This window comes from Heloderma suspectum, chromosome 4, assembly GCF_057233095.1.
Source record: "Heloderma suspectum isolate Gila_16-S chromosome 4, 16-S_ref, whole genome shotgun sequence".
Classification (NCBI taxonomy): domain Eukaryota; kingdom Metazoa; phylum Chordata; class Lepidosauria; order Squamata; family Helodermatidae; genus Heloderma; species Heloderma suspectum.
In genome coordinates this window covers 97,401,161-97,418,600 of record NC_139461.1, presented here as the reverse complement: position 1 = coordinate 97,418,600, position 17,440 = coordinate 97,401,161, and the positions used below count along the sequence as shown (strand labels likewise).

At 46.3% G+C, this 17,440-nt stretch overlaps 1 protein-coding gene across 21 annotated transcripts in view; it reads left to right on the top strand.

Moving 5' to 3' along the window:
• LOC146347177 (uncharacterized) overlaps positions 1-17,440 on the top strand; it is a 75,366-nt gene that overhangs the window by 21,221 nt on the left and 36,705 nt on the right. For 3 of the 21 annotated variants that reach the window (XR_014790180.1, XM_084850012.1, XM_084850006.1), the window contains one exon: positions 11,843-11,927. The exons of 15 other annotated variants lie outside the window; for them this stretch is intronic. Coding sequence is in view for 2 of the 6 variants with exons in the window: in XM_084850012.1 (XP_084706138.1) it covers positions 11,843-11,927 (85 nt within the window). In the remaining 4 variants the exon portion in view is untranslated. Of the gene's footprint in view, positions 1-2,263; positions 2,400-11,842; positions 11,928-17,440 lie in introns of all 21 variants that reach the window. 3 more of the 21 variants (XR_014790178.1, XR_014790190.1, XR_014790188.1) reach the window with 2 other exon arrangements.

Sequence of the window (17,440 nt, the reverse complement as noted above, 5' to 3'; positions counted from 1 at the left end):
CTGGTTTTAAAGGACAAGCTACTTATAATGGGCATAACAGAAACCTGATGGAAAGGAGAGAACCAGTGGGATCCAGTCATCTCTGGATATAAACTCTACAGGAAATACAGGGAAGGGCGTACTGGAGGTGGTGTCACTCTGTACGTTGAAGAGCGCATAGCGTCAAGCAGACTAGAAGCCCTAAAAGGGGCAGACTCATACTCAGAAGTGCTGTGGGTGACTATACCAGGTTCCAAAAGTAATTTAGTACTAGGGACATGCTATTGTGCTCCAGGCCACAACACTCAGGTGATCTTGAGATGGAAAGTGAAAATGGAGGTTTCCTAATGAGGAAGTGTTGTAATAATGGCTGACTTCAGTTACTCCCATATTGGCTGGATAAATGCATGTTCTAGTGATGACTAAGAGGTTAAATTTCTCAGTGCCCTAAACAGCTGTGTTCTAGAACAGTTTCTTATGGAACTGAACAAAGGAGAGATGACCCTGGACTTAATCCTAAGTGGTGCCACCCAGAAGCAGTGTGAGATGTGAGTGTTGTCAAAGCAATTGGAAACTGTGACCATGGTGTTATCAAATTTAATTTATATTTAAATGGAAAATTGCCCAGATAGTCCAACACAGTTACATTTGACTTTAAAAGAGGAAACTTTTCTAAAATGAGGGGACTGGTAAAAATGAAGGTGAAAGGGAGAAGTCAAGAGGGTTAAATTGCTCCAAAATGCTTGGAGGTTACTCAGAACCACAATAGTAAAAGATCACCTAGAATCTATACCACACGTTAGGAAAGGTGGCACCAAGTAAAAGAGGTCACCAGTACGGTAAATGAACAGTTTCAAGGAAGCTATTAGAAAAAAGAAGGCTTCCTTCAAAAAATGGATGTCCTGTCCAAATGAAGAAAACGGAAACACAAACTTTCACAAATGAAATGCCAGCAGACAATAGGAAATACAAAAAAACATTTTGAGGACCATATCGCTAACAACATCAAGGCCAACAACAACAAATTCATTAAATAAATCAGAAGCAGGAAACCAGCTTGGATCCTTGGATGATAAAGAAAGTAAAGGAGTACTAAAGGAGGATAAAGATTGTGGAGAAGCTGAATGAATTCTTTTCATCTGTCTTTACTGCAGAAGACTTAGGGCAGATATCTGTGTCTGAACCGATGTTTTCAGAAAGGGAGTTTGAGGAACTGAGGCAAATAGTGGTGACAAGCGATGAAGTTCTCTTGACCTTACTGACAAACTGAAAGCTAATATGGACTCTTTGTCTGATCTAGCATGGCTCCTCTTATGTTCTTAAGAGGCATCATGAGCTCCAACTACATTTTATTTGGAATGAGAGGTATAAAGAAAGTAAGAGTAAGAGGGGAAAAACAGATGCACGAACACAGAACAGCAGTCTTAAAGATGTCATATGGGATATTTTATGGCATCACTGTCCTTATCATAACATTGACAACTTTATATAAATTGTTCTCAAATGATTTCCGTCATCTTGGAAACTTTGGTGAATGCTCTAGCAGTGGAGTCTCTTGAGAGTGTCTTTGGTGGGGGAGGAGAAATGGGTATGCTTAGTCAGGGTTTAGGTTTCTACAGGAGCTGAACTATTCGCTTTACTTTTCACATTATCAGCCACTGTTTACATCAACATAATAAAATGTTTGCATGGTTTGAGTTTTGAACTGGAGGAATGTTCTTTTGGATATATGTTTTTCCATCTAATTGGATATTTTCCCCTGGAACTGCACATTTTGTGAGTGGCTGCACATTTTGTGTATGTAACCCCCCCCCCCCAACCAAGGCCTTCTGCAAGAACTAAAACTAGCATGTTCTTGTAAAGAACACGTGCATATACATCCCAACAATCCCCTATAGACTTTAATAAATTGCACTTCCACTATAATCAACTTCACAGAACCCCTGCATCTCCCTAAAACAACCAACACACGAGGAGACTGGATAACAACACTAGACTGCACTGCAGAGTTGTCATACACTCTCCCCACCCACCCCCAGACTCCAGTAAAATGAGAATAATGGGAACAACAACACTGGGCTGCTTTGCAGGGCTGACGTAAGCTACAAACTTTCAGCCATAGCCCTGACTCCTGTAATGTAGATATAATAATAATGAAGTTTATCCATATGCATTGCCAAGGTATTTTTTTAATGTTTACAAACACAGAAAAAAATATAATTAAGCCCCCTGATAGAAATATCAAGAACTCCTGTCTTTGCTCTGGTCTTTTCTTTGCGGGTAGACACACTACTGTCCAAGCTTCACTACACTAAGATCCTGGATTTCTGTGTTGATTTTTTGAGGCAGTAATTACTTCCTACCAGGGAAGACACCCCCAAAAGGCTCTACAGTGAACCAGGAAGTTTCTTCTCCAGTCGGTGAGTGTGTCAAACATTGTCATGACTTGGCTAAAAACCCTGAAAGGTGGGCAAAGGCTATTTTTGCTTATAAAACAAGTGGGCAGGATAATGGCTGTGCCTTTTGCCTCATATCTCAGGTTCTATGAGGGCTAGAGATTTGCTTTGTTTTTTAAATGAAAGCTGGGAATTTGTAGATTATGGCTCATTCAGGCAGGGGTGCAACTACCCTGCCCCGCCCCTTCCTGCCGATGCCCGTGTCACTGCGACAAACCTTCTCTTGTGTGATTGCATAGTGCACTTCTGATATGGAAGGCAAGTAGAGTAGGCCTCAACAGATGATCTAAGGCTGGTGTGGGAAGAGGGGATGCTGCAGGTATTTGGATCCGAATCCATTTAGAGCTTTAAAGGGAAGTACCAGCACCTTAAATTGGGACCAGAAATCAATAGGCAAGCAGTGCCGTTCCTTTAATACTGGAATTACATCAACAAACCTGACTGTACCCATTACAACTCTGGCAGCCAAATTCTGCTCTATTTGAAACTTCCAGGTCATCTTCAAGGGGAGTCCCATACATAACACATTACAGCAATTCAACTGGGAAGTTACCAGAACATGGCTCAACCATGGCCAGACCTTCCCTGTCCAGCTGACAAAGTAAATGGGGCTGAGAATTTTCAAGTTCACAAAAGCCAGGAAAGTAGGAATGGCAGAGAAATCCGCCACAGACTCCAATGAGGCCAGATTCTTTGGAATCCAGCCCCCCGGAGACCGTGGCGGAATAACAACCCCCCACTCCCCAAAATCCCCCCCAGGATGGAACCTACCTGGCAGTGGCTGGTACAGGTCACTGTCTTCATCCGCTGCTGGGCTGTGGAACAAAATGGCATCCGGTGTAGCAGACACCATTTGCGTCCCTGCCTTTGGCTGTGATAGGCTACGTAAATATTTACATAGCCAATCACGGCCAATGGCAGGGACGCAAATGGCGTCCCCTACACTGGACACCATTTGTGTCCGCAGACTGGCTGTGGCCGGAAGACCAGCAGTGGCCGGAAGTCCGGCAATGGCCGGAGCCGTCCGGTGGCTCCACGGACTCCTTGCAGAGTGGAGCTGACTGGGGAGGATTCCGGGGGGAGGACCGGATCACCTCCCCCTGCCTGCGGCCCCCCCCGCACAGACCCCAGGTAAGGGGATCCGCACATCCCTACAGGAAAGCCCCCAAATCATGTAGCATGTAAATGTGCAGAGGTAAAGCAATTAACATTCCATTCACAAGTACCTTCCCTCCATGTCTGGCTTGCCTTGCTGTGGGAAGGATGTTTTTTGTGGGGGAGGCAGAGATGAGAGGAGCAACACTGGTGTTCAGAAGTGGCACCACTGGGGGGGCGGGTTACCAGTAATTTTAGGCTGTGGAGCCCCTGCGTTCAACTTCTTTGAAGCGCAGCTCCCTCCCTCCCATCCTGTATGCAGTGTGGGTTATGCTGGTTGTCCTTTTGGAGGCTGAGAAGGAATTTTTGGCTTATAGTCAGATTGCCCTTGGCTATGTGTTGTTTTGCCTACTTCACACTGTAAATGGGGTTGGGAGTTGATTTCAGGTGGTTTTGGTCTTATTTAAATACTTAGGTTGATTTGGTCACATAGTGACTGGTAAGGCCTGAGGCTTCCAGCTCAGGGTTTTGCAGCCCCAGTTGGAAGGAAAAGATTACCTTAGAGGCCAACTCATCACCCATTTAGAGTTTTGTGGCCCAGGGGGCAGTGACAGGGGAAGGCCTCCCATCCTAAAATTGGGCAGCCCTGAGGGGTGATGATCAAAGACACCACTCTACAGGCATTAAATGTCTCACCTGATAAAATGCCAGGTTAGTTGCTGGCTTAGAAAAGTTGCCTACTTAGGTTTCCCTTCGCAGATCTGATCAATCTCAATAAATGTGGCCCAAAGTTTATACCAACTACTTGTGTCTCATCTCTTTATTCCCCCCCACACACACCTCCTTTCACCCGCAAGGAACCTGTGTTAAAAGAAAACAAACACTGCCTCACCAAGATGTGGCTCTGCTTGGACCCAGATCCTTGAAAAAGGATTGGGAGTAAATTGGAACAGTTGTGCTGTGACAACAGGTGCCTCCTGCCATTACACATGCAACACTACTAGGGATGTTGGAGAATTCCGCCATGGACTCCAGTGAGAATCCGGCCCCCTAGAGTCCATGGCAGAATGGACTACCCCCCTGCCACCCCCCTGAAATCCCCGGAAAGGACCTACCTGGCAGTGGCACCAGCAGGGGCAGCGGCTCCGGCGGCGGCTCCGGCATAGGATTGTACATGCATAGGATTGTAGTGCTAGGCTTCAGATCACAAGTCACTGGCTTATGTGTAGCAGCCTCCAATCAAAACAATGGAACGAAATTTTAGATTGGGCCAGAGTTACATCTGAATTCAGTAAGAGCCCTATTCAGGCATGCTTAACCTAAATAGGCTAAACATGTGAGGGGAGGAAGTGCTCCAGCCCTGTCCCTCTCCCTCAACATGTTTCGTCACTCTCTGCTTGTAGAGGGCAACGGTTGAAGCAGAGAGCTTCCGCTGTCTGTGTGGGCCCTCCACGTAATCTGGAACATGGATTTGTCCGCATTCTGGCTCATATGGAGAGCCTCCATGCATACAGGAGTGTCTTCTCTTTAGGCTATTGCCCTCCAGGATGAATAGAAGGTAATGAAATGTGACAAGGGAAAGGGCACTTCGTCCCCTCGCATGTTTAGCCTATTGGGTTTAGCATGCCTGAATAGGGCTAAGGTCAAAATTTGTTCTGGTTTACTCCTTGAATTGTTAAGTGGAAATTTTTAAATTAATCTAGAATAGCTGGAACATCTACCCTTAGGTTTATGAATTACCTATTGTCAGCCTATCAGCTTGCCTTGCAAAACTTTCCCCAATAATGCCTGGATGGACATCTTTTATTTGTTTGTTTCAAACATTTTGCAGCGGATATGATATTGGAAACAGTCTCTGGAACTGGAAGGATTGGTTGCTGCAGGCATTGCACTTAGTTTCTGTATTTAATTTGTTTAAAAACGAAAAGTTTACTTACTCTCAACAGAGGCACAAATCAAGGAACGAAGCACTGCAACAAACAGATGTTCCCTGTCTCTTTATTCTCCTGCCTTCTTCCTGGCTCTGATCACAGCCTTCCTTTTCCCACCTCCAATATCTGACTGGACGGATAATTTCTCATTTGTGTAGCTAATTGTTTTAGGGTGGAACTCTATGCATGTGTCGACAGAAAAAAAAAGTCCCACAACTCCCAGCATGTCCCAGCCAACTGTCAGGCCTGACTTTCTGACACACTCTGGCATGCTGACACAGGTCATGAAAAACAGCAAAACCCTTTATTTTAGCAGATCAGGTTACAGAGTCCAGCTCTCTAGGGATCGCAGGAATGCTTATATGGTTACAGCCCTTATAAATCAGATAGCATAGGCAAAAGGCTATCGGCACGTGACTTTGCATAGGATTTAGAAGTTAGTTAGAAGAGGGACAGAAAGGGAAAGAAAAACACTCTGGGTGAATGACTGGCTACGAAGGTGGTGCCAGCGTGAGAGATTTGGATTCTGGGACCACGGGCTATACTTCCTGGAAGATGAACTGTTGGCAAGGGACGGGTTGCACCTTACAAAGGCTGGGAAGAATGTGTTTGGCCACAGCATGAAGAACTTCATCAGGAGGGCTTTAAACTGAATCCTACAGGGGAGTGAGACAAAAAGTTGGGGTAACAATGGATGAAAGTTCATGCACCACAACAGAGAGAACAGCTCTAATAGCGCCCAATAATAGTCTTCAGAAACATGTAGGAAGAAAGCCAGACTATAAAGCACATGGTCTTCGATGTCTATACACTAATGCCCAGAGCATGGGAAACAAACAGAATGAACTTGAACTCTTAATACAGGAGGGAAATTATGACTTGATAGATGTAACTGAAACTCGGTGGGATGACTCCCATGACTGGAATACAGCAACTGAAGGATATAACTTGTTCAAAAAGAACAGGAGGAACAGAAAGGGAGGTGGAGTTGCACTATATGTGAAAAATACATATCTCTGCACAGAAATACAGGAGGATGAGCTTGGCAGCCCCATCGAGAGCATCTGGGTTAAAATAAATGAAGCAAAGAATACAAGGAACATGGTGGTCAGAGTCTACTACTGGCCACCCAATCAAGAAGAAGATGAGGATGAAAGTTTTGAAAAGCAAATAGCCAATGTTTCAAGGAAACATGATGTAGTAGTAATGGGGAATTCAATTTCCCCAATATTTGCTGGGAGACAAATTCTGCAAAACATGCCCCCTCCAAGAGATTCCTGACTTGTGTTGCTGATAATTTCCTCCTACAGAAAGTAAAGAAAGGAACTAGAGGATCAGCTATCCTTGACTTGATCCTAACCAACAGATATGACTTGGTGGATAAAGTAGCAATTACAGGAAATCTGGGGAAAAGTGACCATGTTACACTTGAGTTCTTGGTTCTAAAGGAAGCAAAAGCCAAGTGTAGCTAAACCTGTACCCTGGATTTTAGGAAAGCCAATTTTAATAAACTCAGAACAATGATCAGTAAGGTCCCAAAGCAAGCAACTCTAATGAGAAAAGGAGTCCAAGATGGGTGGGAGTTTTTTAAAAAGGAAATTCTCAAGGCACAATTACAAACAATTCCAACAAGAAAAAAAGATGGAAGACAACAGAAGAAGCGAATGTGGTTTCACAAAAAAGCTTAGAGATGACCTGAGAACAAAAAAGGACACATATACGAAGTGGAAGGAAGGCCAAGCTACAAAGGAAGAGTACAGGCAGGTAGCACAGAATTGCAGAGATGGCGTCAGGAAGGCTAAAGCTGAGAACGAGCTGAGGTTAGGAGGGATGCTAAAAGCAACAGAAAGGCTTTCTTCAGCTATGTGCATAGTAAAAGACAAAGGAAAGAAATGGTGGTTCAACTATTAAATAAGGATGGCAAAATGATAACAAGGAAAAGGCAGAAGTGCTCAATTCCTACTTTGGCTCAGTCTTCTCCCAAAAGAGGGTCTATGAGCCCGCTGGTAAAGGCAAAGTACAGGCTGAAGGGGCAGGATTGCAGCTTGAGATGGATAGGTGTATGGTCAAGGAACACCTAATTACTTTGAATGAGTTCAAATCTCCAGGGCCAGATGAACTGCATCCTAGAGTAATAAAGGAACTGGCAGAAGAAATCTCAGAACCACTGTCTATTATCTTTGAGAAATCATGGAGGACAGGGGAAGTGCTAGATGTAGGGATGTATGAAAATCACTTACCTTTCAAGGATTATGCTGATGGTGGGGGGGAGGCATTCTGTCCCTCCCTCCAGAATCCTCGCCGGGGGGGGGGGAGGTGCTCCATTCCTCCCCCCCTGGAATCCTGGCCGGCCGGCTGTGCTCTGCAGCAATTCTGCGGAGGCACTGGCCGGCTCCGCCAGCAGCCGGACATCCAGCCGCTGGCTAGCAGGGACGCAAATGGCGGCGGCCGTAGCCGCCGCCATTTGCGTCCCTGCAGTCAGCCGTGATAGGCTACGTAAATGTTTACGTAGCCTATCACGGCTGATTAAAAAAACATGCACGTACGCAAATGGCGGCGGCCATGGCCGCCGCCATTTGCGTTCCTTATTTTGGCACATCTTAGTCTACATAAACATTTACATAGACTAAGACGGTGAAAATAAGGGGAACGCAAATAGCGTAGCGTCTACTATGGCCATGGCCGCCGCCATTTGCGTTCCTTATTTTGGCACATCTTAGTCTACGTAACATTTACATAGACTAAGACGGTGAAAATAAGGGGAAAGCAAATAGCGTAGCATCTACTATGGCCATGGCCGCCACCATTTGCGTACGCATGTGTGTGTTTTTTAAATCAAATGTGATAGGCTATGTAAACATTTATGTAGCCTATCACGGTGTTTTTTTAAAATCTAGCCGTGATAGGCTACCTAAATCTTTACGTAGCCTATCACTTTTTTTGTTTTTTTGGGTTTTTTTACCTGGAAATGGTGGCGGCGGCAGCCGGTTGGAAGACCGGCCGCCGCAGGCACCAGTGCCGAACCGCCGCTGGAGCTGCTGCCGGAGCCGTCGCCACCAGGAAGATCTTCCCAAGGTAAGTCCCGTCCCGGGGGGGGCGGGGTGGTGGTGGGCCGTTCCGCCACCGATTTTGGGGGGCCGAATGCGCTGTCATTTGGCCTCCCGGAGATCCGAGGCGGAACTTTCGTACATCCCTAGCTAGATGATTGGAGGAGGGCTAATGTTGTGCCTATCTTCAAAAAGGGCAAAAACGAGGAACTTGGGAACTACAGACCAGTCAGTCTGACATCAATCACTGGTAAAATTCTGGAGCAGATGATAAAGCAATCCATCTGTAAGCACCTTGAAAACAATGCAGTGATTACTCGAAGCCAACATGGATTTGTCAAGAACAAATCCTGCCAGACAAATCTGATCTCAGTTTTTGATCAGGTAACCTCCCTTGTGGACTGTGGGAATGCTGTGGATATAATATACCTTGACTTCAGCAAAGCTTTCGACAAAGTGCCCCATGATATCCTGATGAGCAAACTAGCTCAAAGTGGGCTAGATGAAACAACGATCAGGTGGATCCACAGTTGGCTACAGAATCGGACTCAAAGAGTGCTTATCAATGGGATCTTCTCAAACTGGGGAGAGGTAACGAGCGGGGTACCGCAGGGCTCAGTCCTGGGCCCAGTGCTCTTCAACATTTTTATTAATGACTTGGATGAGGAGGTACAAGGAATGCTTATCAGATTTGCAGATGACACAAAATTGGGTGGGATAGCTAATACCTTGGAAGACAGAAACAAAATTCAAAGTGATCTTGATAGGCTGGAGTGCTGGGCAGGAAACAACAGAATGGAATTTAATAGGGATAAATGCCAAGTTCTATGCATAGGAAAAAGAAACCAAATGCACAGTTACAAGATGGGGATTACTTGGCTCAAAAATAGTACAACTGAGAAGGATTGTGGAATTGTTGTAGATTACAAACTGAATATGAGCCAACAATATGATGTAGCTCCAAAAAAGGCAAATGCTATTTTGGGCTCCCCTTCATGGATCACTGCCTTGTTGTGGTGAAGCGGCTTGCATAACTCAGTGAAGCCATAAGCTATGCCATGCAGGGCCACCCAAGATGGACAGGTCATGGCAGAGAGTTCTGATAAAATGTTGTCCACTGGAGAAGGAAATGGCAACCCACTCCAGTATTCTTGCCAAGAAGACCCCATGGAACGTATCACAAGGCTAAAAGCGATGACGCCGGAAGATGAGCCCCTCAGGTCGGAAGGTGTCCAGTATACTACTGGGGAAGAGCAGAGGGAATTTCCAAGTAGCGCCAGAAAGAGTGAAGCAGCTGGGCCAGAGCCGAAAGGGCACTCAGCTGTGGATGTGTCTGGTGGTGAAAAGAAAGTCCGATGCTGTAAAGAACAATATTGTTTAGGAAGCTGGAATGTAAGATCAATGAATCAAGGTAAGCTGGAGGTGGTCAAACATGAGATGGCAAGATTGAACATCGACATCTTGGGAATCAGCGAGCTAAAATGGACAAGCATGGGTGAATTTAATTCAGGTGACCAATATGTCTACTACTGTGGGCAAGAATCCCTTAGAAGAAATGGAGTAACACTCATAGTCAACAAAAGGGTGGGAAAAGCAGTACTGGGATACAATCTCAAAAATGATAGGATGATCTCAGTATGAATCCAAGGCAAACCATTCAACATCACAGTAATTGAAGTCTATGCCCCAACCACTGATGCTGAAGGAGCTGAGTAGAGATGTCAGAGAATTCCGCAACGGATCTTGGTGAGGCTGAATGCCAGTGCATTCGGCACCCTGAAATCCATTGTGGAACAACCCCCCCGACCCCCAACCCATGAAAGGCGCACGGGACGAAGTCCCCTCTGCCCCCAACCCACAAAAGGTGCATGAAATGGAGCACTTACCTGCTCCCTTCTGCGCTGCTTTGCAAATGGCGGCCGTCCTGCGACCGCCATTTGCTTCCTCTTCATAGCCGTGATAGGCTAATCGCTTCCTCTTCATAGCCGTGACTTACGTAGCCAATCACGGCTAATGCAGAGATGCGAGTTGCATCCCTGTGGAGGCCGTGATAGGCTATGTAAGTATTTACGTAGCCTATCACGGCAGGGGGGAAAAAACCCAGCGCATGCAAATGGCGGCGGCTACCGCCATTTGCGTACACTTGGCTTTTTTCCCCCTGCTGTGATAGGCTACGTAAATATTTACATAGCCTATCACAGCTAAATACAGGGACACAAATGGTGGCGGCTACGACAGCCGCCATTTGCGTCCCTGCAGGGCTGCCCAGCGGCTAGATGTCTGGCTGCAGGTGGCCGGAGCTGGCTGGTGGCTCCGCAGCTTGGTCGCAGAGCAGAGCTGGCCAGGCAGGATTCCAGGGGGGAGGACCGGATTGCCTCCCCCCATCGAGGATTCCGGGGGGAGGGATGGAGCACCTCCCCCCCAGGAGAAACAGGACGGTACAGAAGGTAAGTGTTCCGTCCATCCCTAAAGCTGAGGTTGATCGGTTCTATGAAGACCTACAACACCTTCTAGAACTAACACCAAAAAAAGATGTCCTTTTCATCATAGGGGATTGGAATGCTAAAGTAAGAAGTCAGGAAATAACTGGGATAACAGGCAAGCATGACCTTGGTGTACAAAATGAAGAAGGACAAAGGCTAATAGAGTTTTGCCAGGAGAACTAGGAATGTACGGAAATCACTTACCTTTCGCGGATTATGCTGAATCCATAATCATGGATTATGGATTCCGGGGGGGGGGAGGCGCTCTGTCCCTCCCCCCGGAATCCTGGATGGGGGGGAGGCACTCCGTTCCTCCCCCCCCGGAATCCTGGCCGGCCGGCTGTGCTCCACAGCGATTCTGTGGAGCCGCCGGCTGGCTCTGCCAGCAGCTGGACATCCGGCCGCTGGCTAGCAGGGACGCAAACGGTGGCAGCTGTAGCTGCCACCGTTTGCGTCCCTGAAGTCAGCCATGATAGGCTACGTAAATGTTTATGTAGTCTATCACGGCTGACTTAAAAAAACAACATTTATGTAGACTAAGACTGCAAAAATAAGGGGAATGCAAATAGCGTAGCGTCTACGCTATTTGCGTTCTCCTTATTTTCGCTGTCTTAGTCTACGTAAATTTTTACATAGACCAAGACGTGCCAAAATAAGGAACGCAAATGGCGGCGCCCATGGACGCCGCCATTTGCGTACGCGCTTTTTTTTTTTTACTCAGCTGTGATAGGCTATGTAAACATTTACGTAGCCTATCACGGTGTTTTTTAAAATTTAGCAGATAGGCTACGTAAATCTTTACGTAGCTTATAACTTTTTTTTTTTTTTAAACTTGGAAATGGTGGAGGCAGCCGGTCAGAAGACACCGCACCACTGCCACCGCACCACTGCTGGAGCCGCCGCCGGAGCTGCCGCTGCCAGGAAGATTCGCCGAAGGTAAGTCCCGTCCCGGGGGATGGCAGCGGTGTGGCAGACTGTTTTGCCACTGATTTCAATGCCAGCGCATTCGGCCTCCCCGAGATTCGGGGCGAAATTCTCTGACATCCCTAGGAAAGACTAGAGATCTCTTCAAGAAAATCAGAGATCTCAAGGGAACATTTTGTGCAAAGACTTGCATGATAAAGGACAAAGAAGGCGGGGACCTAACAGAAGCAGATGAGATTAAGAAGAGGTGGCAAGAATACACAGAAGTACTATACAGGAAAGATCTTAATGTCCCTGATAGCCACGATAGTGCGGTCACTGAACTTGAGCCGGACATTGTAGGGATGGCGGAGAATTTCTCCCCGAAACTTCGGGGGGCCAAGCGCCAACGTGTTGGGCCCCCCGAACAAGTTTCGGGGAGAAATCCTCCGCCCCCCCGCCCCCCGCCCAACCCCGGGACAGGACTTACCTTCCCTGAATGTCCCTCCCGGCGGCGGGTCTGGCTGGCGGTTCGTCCGGTGTTCGAGCGGGGCGGGAGCGGCAGCCGGTCTTTTGACCGGCTGCCGCCCCCGCCATTGCAATCAAAGAAAAAAAAACAAAAACGTCCCCTGATAGGCTACGTGACGATTCAAGTAGCCTATCACGGCTAGATTTGCAAAGTCAGCCATGATAGGCTACGTGAATCGTCACGTAGCCTATCACGGGTGACTTTAAAAAAAAAAAGCGCGTACGCGAATGGCGGCCCCCATAGGGAGCCGCCATTCGCGTTCCTTATTTAGTTGCTGTAGTCTACATAAATCTTTACGTAGACTATGGCGAAAATAAGGGCAACGCTATTTGCGTTGCCCTTATTTTCGCCATAGTCTACGTAAAGATTTATGTAGACTACAGCAACTAAATAAGGAACGCGAATGGCGGCTCCCTATGGGGGCCGCCATTCGCGTACGCGCTTTTTTTCTTTTTTTTAAAGTCACCCGTGATAGGCTACGTGACGATTCACGTAGCCTATAATGGCTGACTTTCCAGATCTAGCCATGATAGGCTACGTGAATCGTCACGTAGCCTATCAAGGGACGTTGTTTTGTTTTTTTTTTTACTTTCGTGTTCGCGGCCGGGCGAGGCGGGAAGCCTCCTCCCCGGCCTGAATTTCGGCCGGGCGAGGCGGGAAGCCTCCCCCCCCGGCCTGAATTTCGGCCGGGCGAGGCGGGAAGCCTCCCCCCCCCAGCCTGAACTTCGCGGGGGGAGCAGCAAAGCGCTCCCCCCCACCGCGAACAAGCTGCGAGAAAAGGTAAGTGACTTTCGTCCACCCCTACATTCTAGAGAGTGAAGTCAAGTGGGCCTTAGGAAGCATTACTAACAACAAAGCTAGCGGAGATGACATTATTCCAGCTGAGCTATTTAAGATCCTAAAAGATGATGCTGTTAAAGTGCTGCACTCAATATGCCAACAAATTTGGAACACTCAACAATGGCCACAAGACTGGAAAAGGTCAGTTTACATTCCAATTCCAAAGAAGGGCAATGCCAAAGAGTGTTCAAACTACCATACAATTGCGCTCATTTCACATGCCAGCAAGGTGATGCTCAAAATCCTACAAGCTAGGCTTCAGCAGTATGTGAACCGAGAACTACCGGAAGTACAAGCTGGGTTTCGAAGAGGCAGAGGAACTACAGATCAAATCGCCAACATTCGCTGGATCATGGAGAAAGCAAGAGAATTCCAGAAAAACATCTATTTCTGCTTCATTGACTACACTAAAGCCTTTGATTGTGTGGATCACAACAAACTGTGGCAAATTCTTAAAGAGATGGGAGTACCAGACCACCTTACCTGTCTCCTGAGAAACCTGTACGAGGGTCAAGAAGCAACAGTAAGAACCAGACATGGAACAACCAATGGTTCAAAATTGGGAAAGGAGTATGACAAGGCTGTATATTGTCGCCCTGCTTATTTAACTTATATGCAGAGTACATCATGAGAAATGCCAGGTTGGATGAATCACAGGTCGGAATTAAGATTGCCGGGAGAATTATCAGCAACCTCAGATACGCAGACGATACCACCTTAATGGCAGAAAGCGAAGAAGATTTAAAGAGCCTCTTGTTGAGGGTGAAAGTGGAAAGTACAAAAGCTGGTTTGAAACTCAACATTAAAAAAACTAAGATCATGGCGTCTGGCCCCATCACTTCCTGGCATATAGAAGGGGAAGAAATGGAAGCAGTGACAGATGTTATTTTCTTGGGCTCCAAGATCACCGCAGACGGTGATTGTAGCCATGAAATTAAAAGACACTTGCTCCTTGGGAGGAAAGCTATGGCAAACCTAGACAGCATAGTAAGAAGCAGAGACATCACCTTGCCGACAAAGGTTCATATAATCAAAGCTATGGTTTTCCCAGTAGCAACATATGGCTGTGACAGCTGGACTATAAGCAAGCCTGTGCACTGAAGAATCGATGCTTTCGAACTGTGGTGCTGGAGAAGACTCTTACGAGTCCCCTGGACTGCAAGGAGGTCAAATCAGTCAATCCTAAAGGAAATCAACCATGAGTGCACATTGGAAGGACAGATACTGAAGCTGAAGCTGAAATATTTTGGCCACCTAATGCGAATAGAAAAGTCACTGGAAAAGACCCTGATGCTGGGAAAGATTGAAGGCAAAAGGAGAAGGGGACAGCAGAGGATGAGATGGCTAGATAGCATCACCGATGCAATGAATATGGACTTGAGCACACTCTGGGAGAGAGCGCAGGACAGGAAGGCCTGGCGTGCTATGGTCCATGGGGTCACGAAGAGTCGGACACGACTGAATGACTGAACAACAACAATTTTGGGCTGCATTAATAGAAGTATAGCTTCCAAATCCCGGGAAGTACTAGTTCCCCTCTACTCAGCTCTGGTTAGGCTTAATCTGGAGTACTGTGTCCAGTTCTGGGCACCACACTTTAAGAAGGATGCAGACAAACTGGAGGGCGTTCAGAGGAGGGCAACAAAGATGATCAGGGGACTGGAAACAAAGCCCTATGAAGAGAGACTGAAAGAACTGGGCATGTTTAGCCTTGAGAAGAGAAGACTGAGGGGAGATAAGATAGCACTCTTCAAGTACTTGAAAGGCTGTCACAGAGAGGAAGGCCAGGATCTCTTCTTGATCATCCCAGAGTGCAGGACACGGAATAATGGGCTCAAGTTACAGGAAGCCAGATTCCAGCTGAACATCAGGAAAATGTCCTGACTGTTAGAGCAATACAACAATGGAACCAATTACCTAGGGAGGTAATGGGCTCTCCCACACTGGAGGCATTCAAGATGAGGCTGGACAGCCATTTGTCAGGGATGCTCTGACTAGGATTCCTGCATTGAGCAGGGGGTTGGACTCGATTGTCTTGTAGGCCCCTTCCAACCCTACTATTCTATGATTCTATGATTGCGCCCTTAACCAGTGGAGGCTGGTGGCTCTGATGTCAGTGGGGCAGTGAATCCACTCTGGGTTTTAGTCAGAACTCTAAAATTTAGAGTTCTGATTGGTTCTGACGGAAACCCAGAGCAGATTCACTGCCCCCTGCATCAGAGCCCTTAACTTCTTTGGCTGGATATTTGGTCCATTTCTTACTTTCTTGCAGTGACGTGGGAGCCAGCAGCACCCCAGGTCAACATCCCACACTACTGCGGTAACCATGTGTATTGCTGAACCATAACAGTTGGGCAAACCACATTGGTCTTCCTTCCCAGTCATTGCATTCCTCCCCAGGCACAAGGTGGGAAAAACATGATTGGTTTTGCCCACATGATTCCAATATACAGACAGTTACTATAGCAGCTAGCTCACAGCAGGAAAGAAGCTTCAATATTCCTGAGGTTATATGAGAAGAAGCCCTTGTTACACCTTGATTTCCCAGTTTCTCAACCCATTTCATGATACTGTACCAAACTGCCCAGTTACTGCCTCGGACTAGCTGCTACTATGCATTTACTACAGCTGCTTCTCCTTACTGGCTCTAGCTATTTGCAAAGACCATTTGTGCCCTTGACACCTAAGAGGGAACATTTTAATGTTGTAGCAAGTAGAAACAGATATTTCCTAGCAGAATGTTTAGATGGCTTTGTTCAAGCACTGCCCTGTGCTTATTAAGGCTACTTTGTCAAGCACTGCTCTGTCGTTATTAAAGCTACTCAGGGTGCAATCCTATGCATTGTTTAGACAGATAAAAGTCCTGCAACTCCCAGCATTTCTCAGCTAGCTACGCTGGGAATTGCAGGACTTTTTCTGTCTAATCATATGTAGGATTGCACCCTCAATGGTTTTTAAAGGCCTGGCTTGTTGCCAATGAGTTAGGGGGTGTTTCCTGTTCTCTTTTATAGAACTGGAAAATTTTGCATATCACTAGTAAGATAGCCCTCCCAGGAGGACAAGATATGACTATCTCAAACAAAGCAATAAACATTACCGTCTTTTTCTCCACTCTTCATCTGAATGGTAAGCATGCCAGCTATCCAAAATGTGTGAAGTATGAACTTTGCTCATTATAGCCCAGGCTATTTTGAGTGCTATTGAGTAGGTGTTCAGTTTTTGTATATTAACAAAGACGTATAATGTATTGAGGTTTCTTTTCCTTGTTTAGATTGCAGCCCATAATTCATTGCCTAAGTGCTACCCTAGCATCAATTGGAAGTATATAAATAATAAGTACAGTTATATATTTGTTTGTCTAGGTCTTGAAAAGCAGTAAATCAGAAACCTTTCTTGGGCTAACCTCAGTTCCCAGAACAAGACCAATACATTTGAACTACTGTAGATTATTTGGATGTTGCTTGTCAAGATGGTTATTTAAATCATGCACCAGTTTTTTTCCCCCAGCCTGCTGACCTTTAAATTGCTGCTATGCATTTCTAAAACCAGTAAGGGGCAGTTGTAGGAAAGCAAGTGCTGAAAGTTCAAGGCTTCAGTGGATGCATTCACAACAGGTAGTGCTTGTAGAGAGAGAGAAAAATCTGCCTTCACCATCGGAACAATACTCCAGCTGCAGTCCTATACCCCCTTCCGTGGGAGCAAGCCCCATTAAAACAATCGAACATACTTCTGGGAAGATATGTATAGGATTGCACCCTTAATCAGCAGTACCATTTTCAAAACTGAAAAATAAAATTAAGAGCGCTCAGTTCTTGCCTTCGACTTATTGTTAGAAAAGTCTGCTATATAACCCCTCCACCCCACATTTCTATTCTATTCTATTCTATTCTATTCTATTCTATTCTATTCATTTATTATTATATTCCCCTATCAGCCCATCTTTTTCATCGTATCACAGCACTGCCATTTAATAGCAAAGACAGCTCTCTGCACCCCAGCCCTGAAGGAGTCCAGAAGATCCACATATATAGATCTACTCAATTTAGGTGAAGACACAGCCAGGGCTGGCAGTAAGGGTAGGCATGGTTGGGCACCTCGCCCCAGCAGTGGCCCGCTGACAACAACCCCCTGGAGTTGCACCTCCTCTTCCTTGCAACCTGCTTGTTCAGCTGCCTCT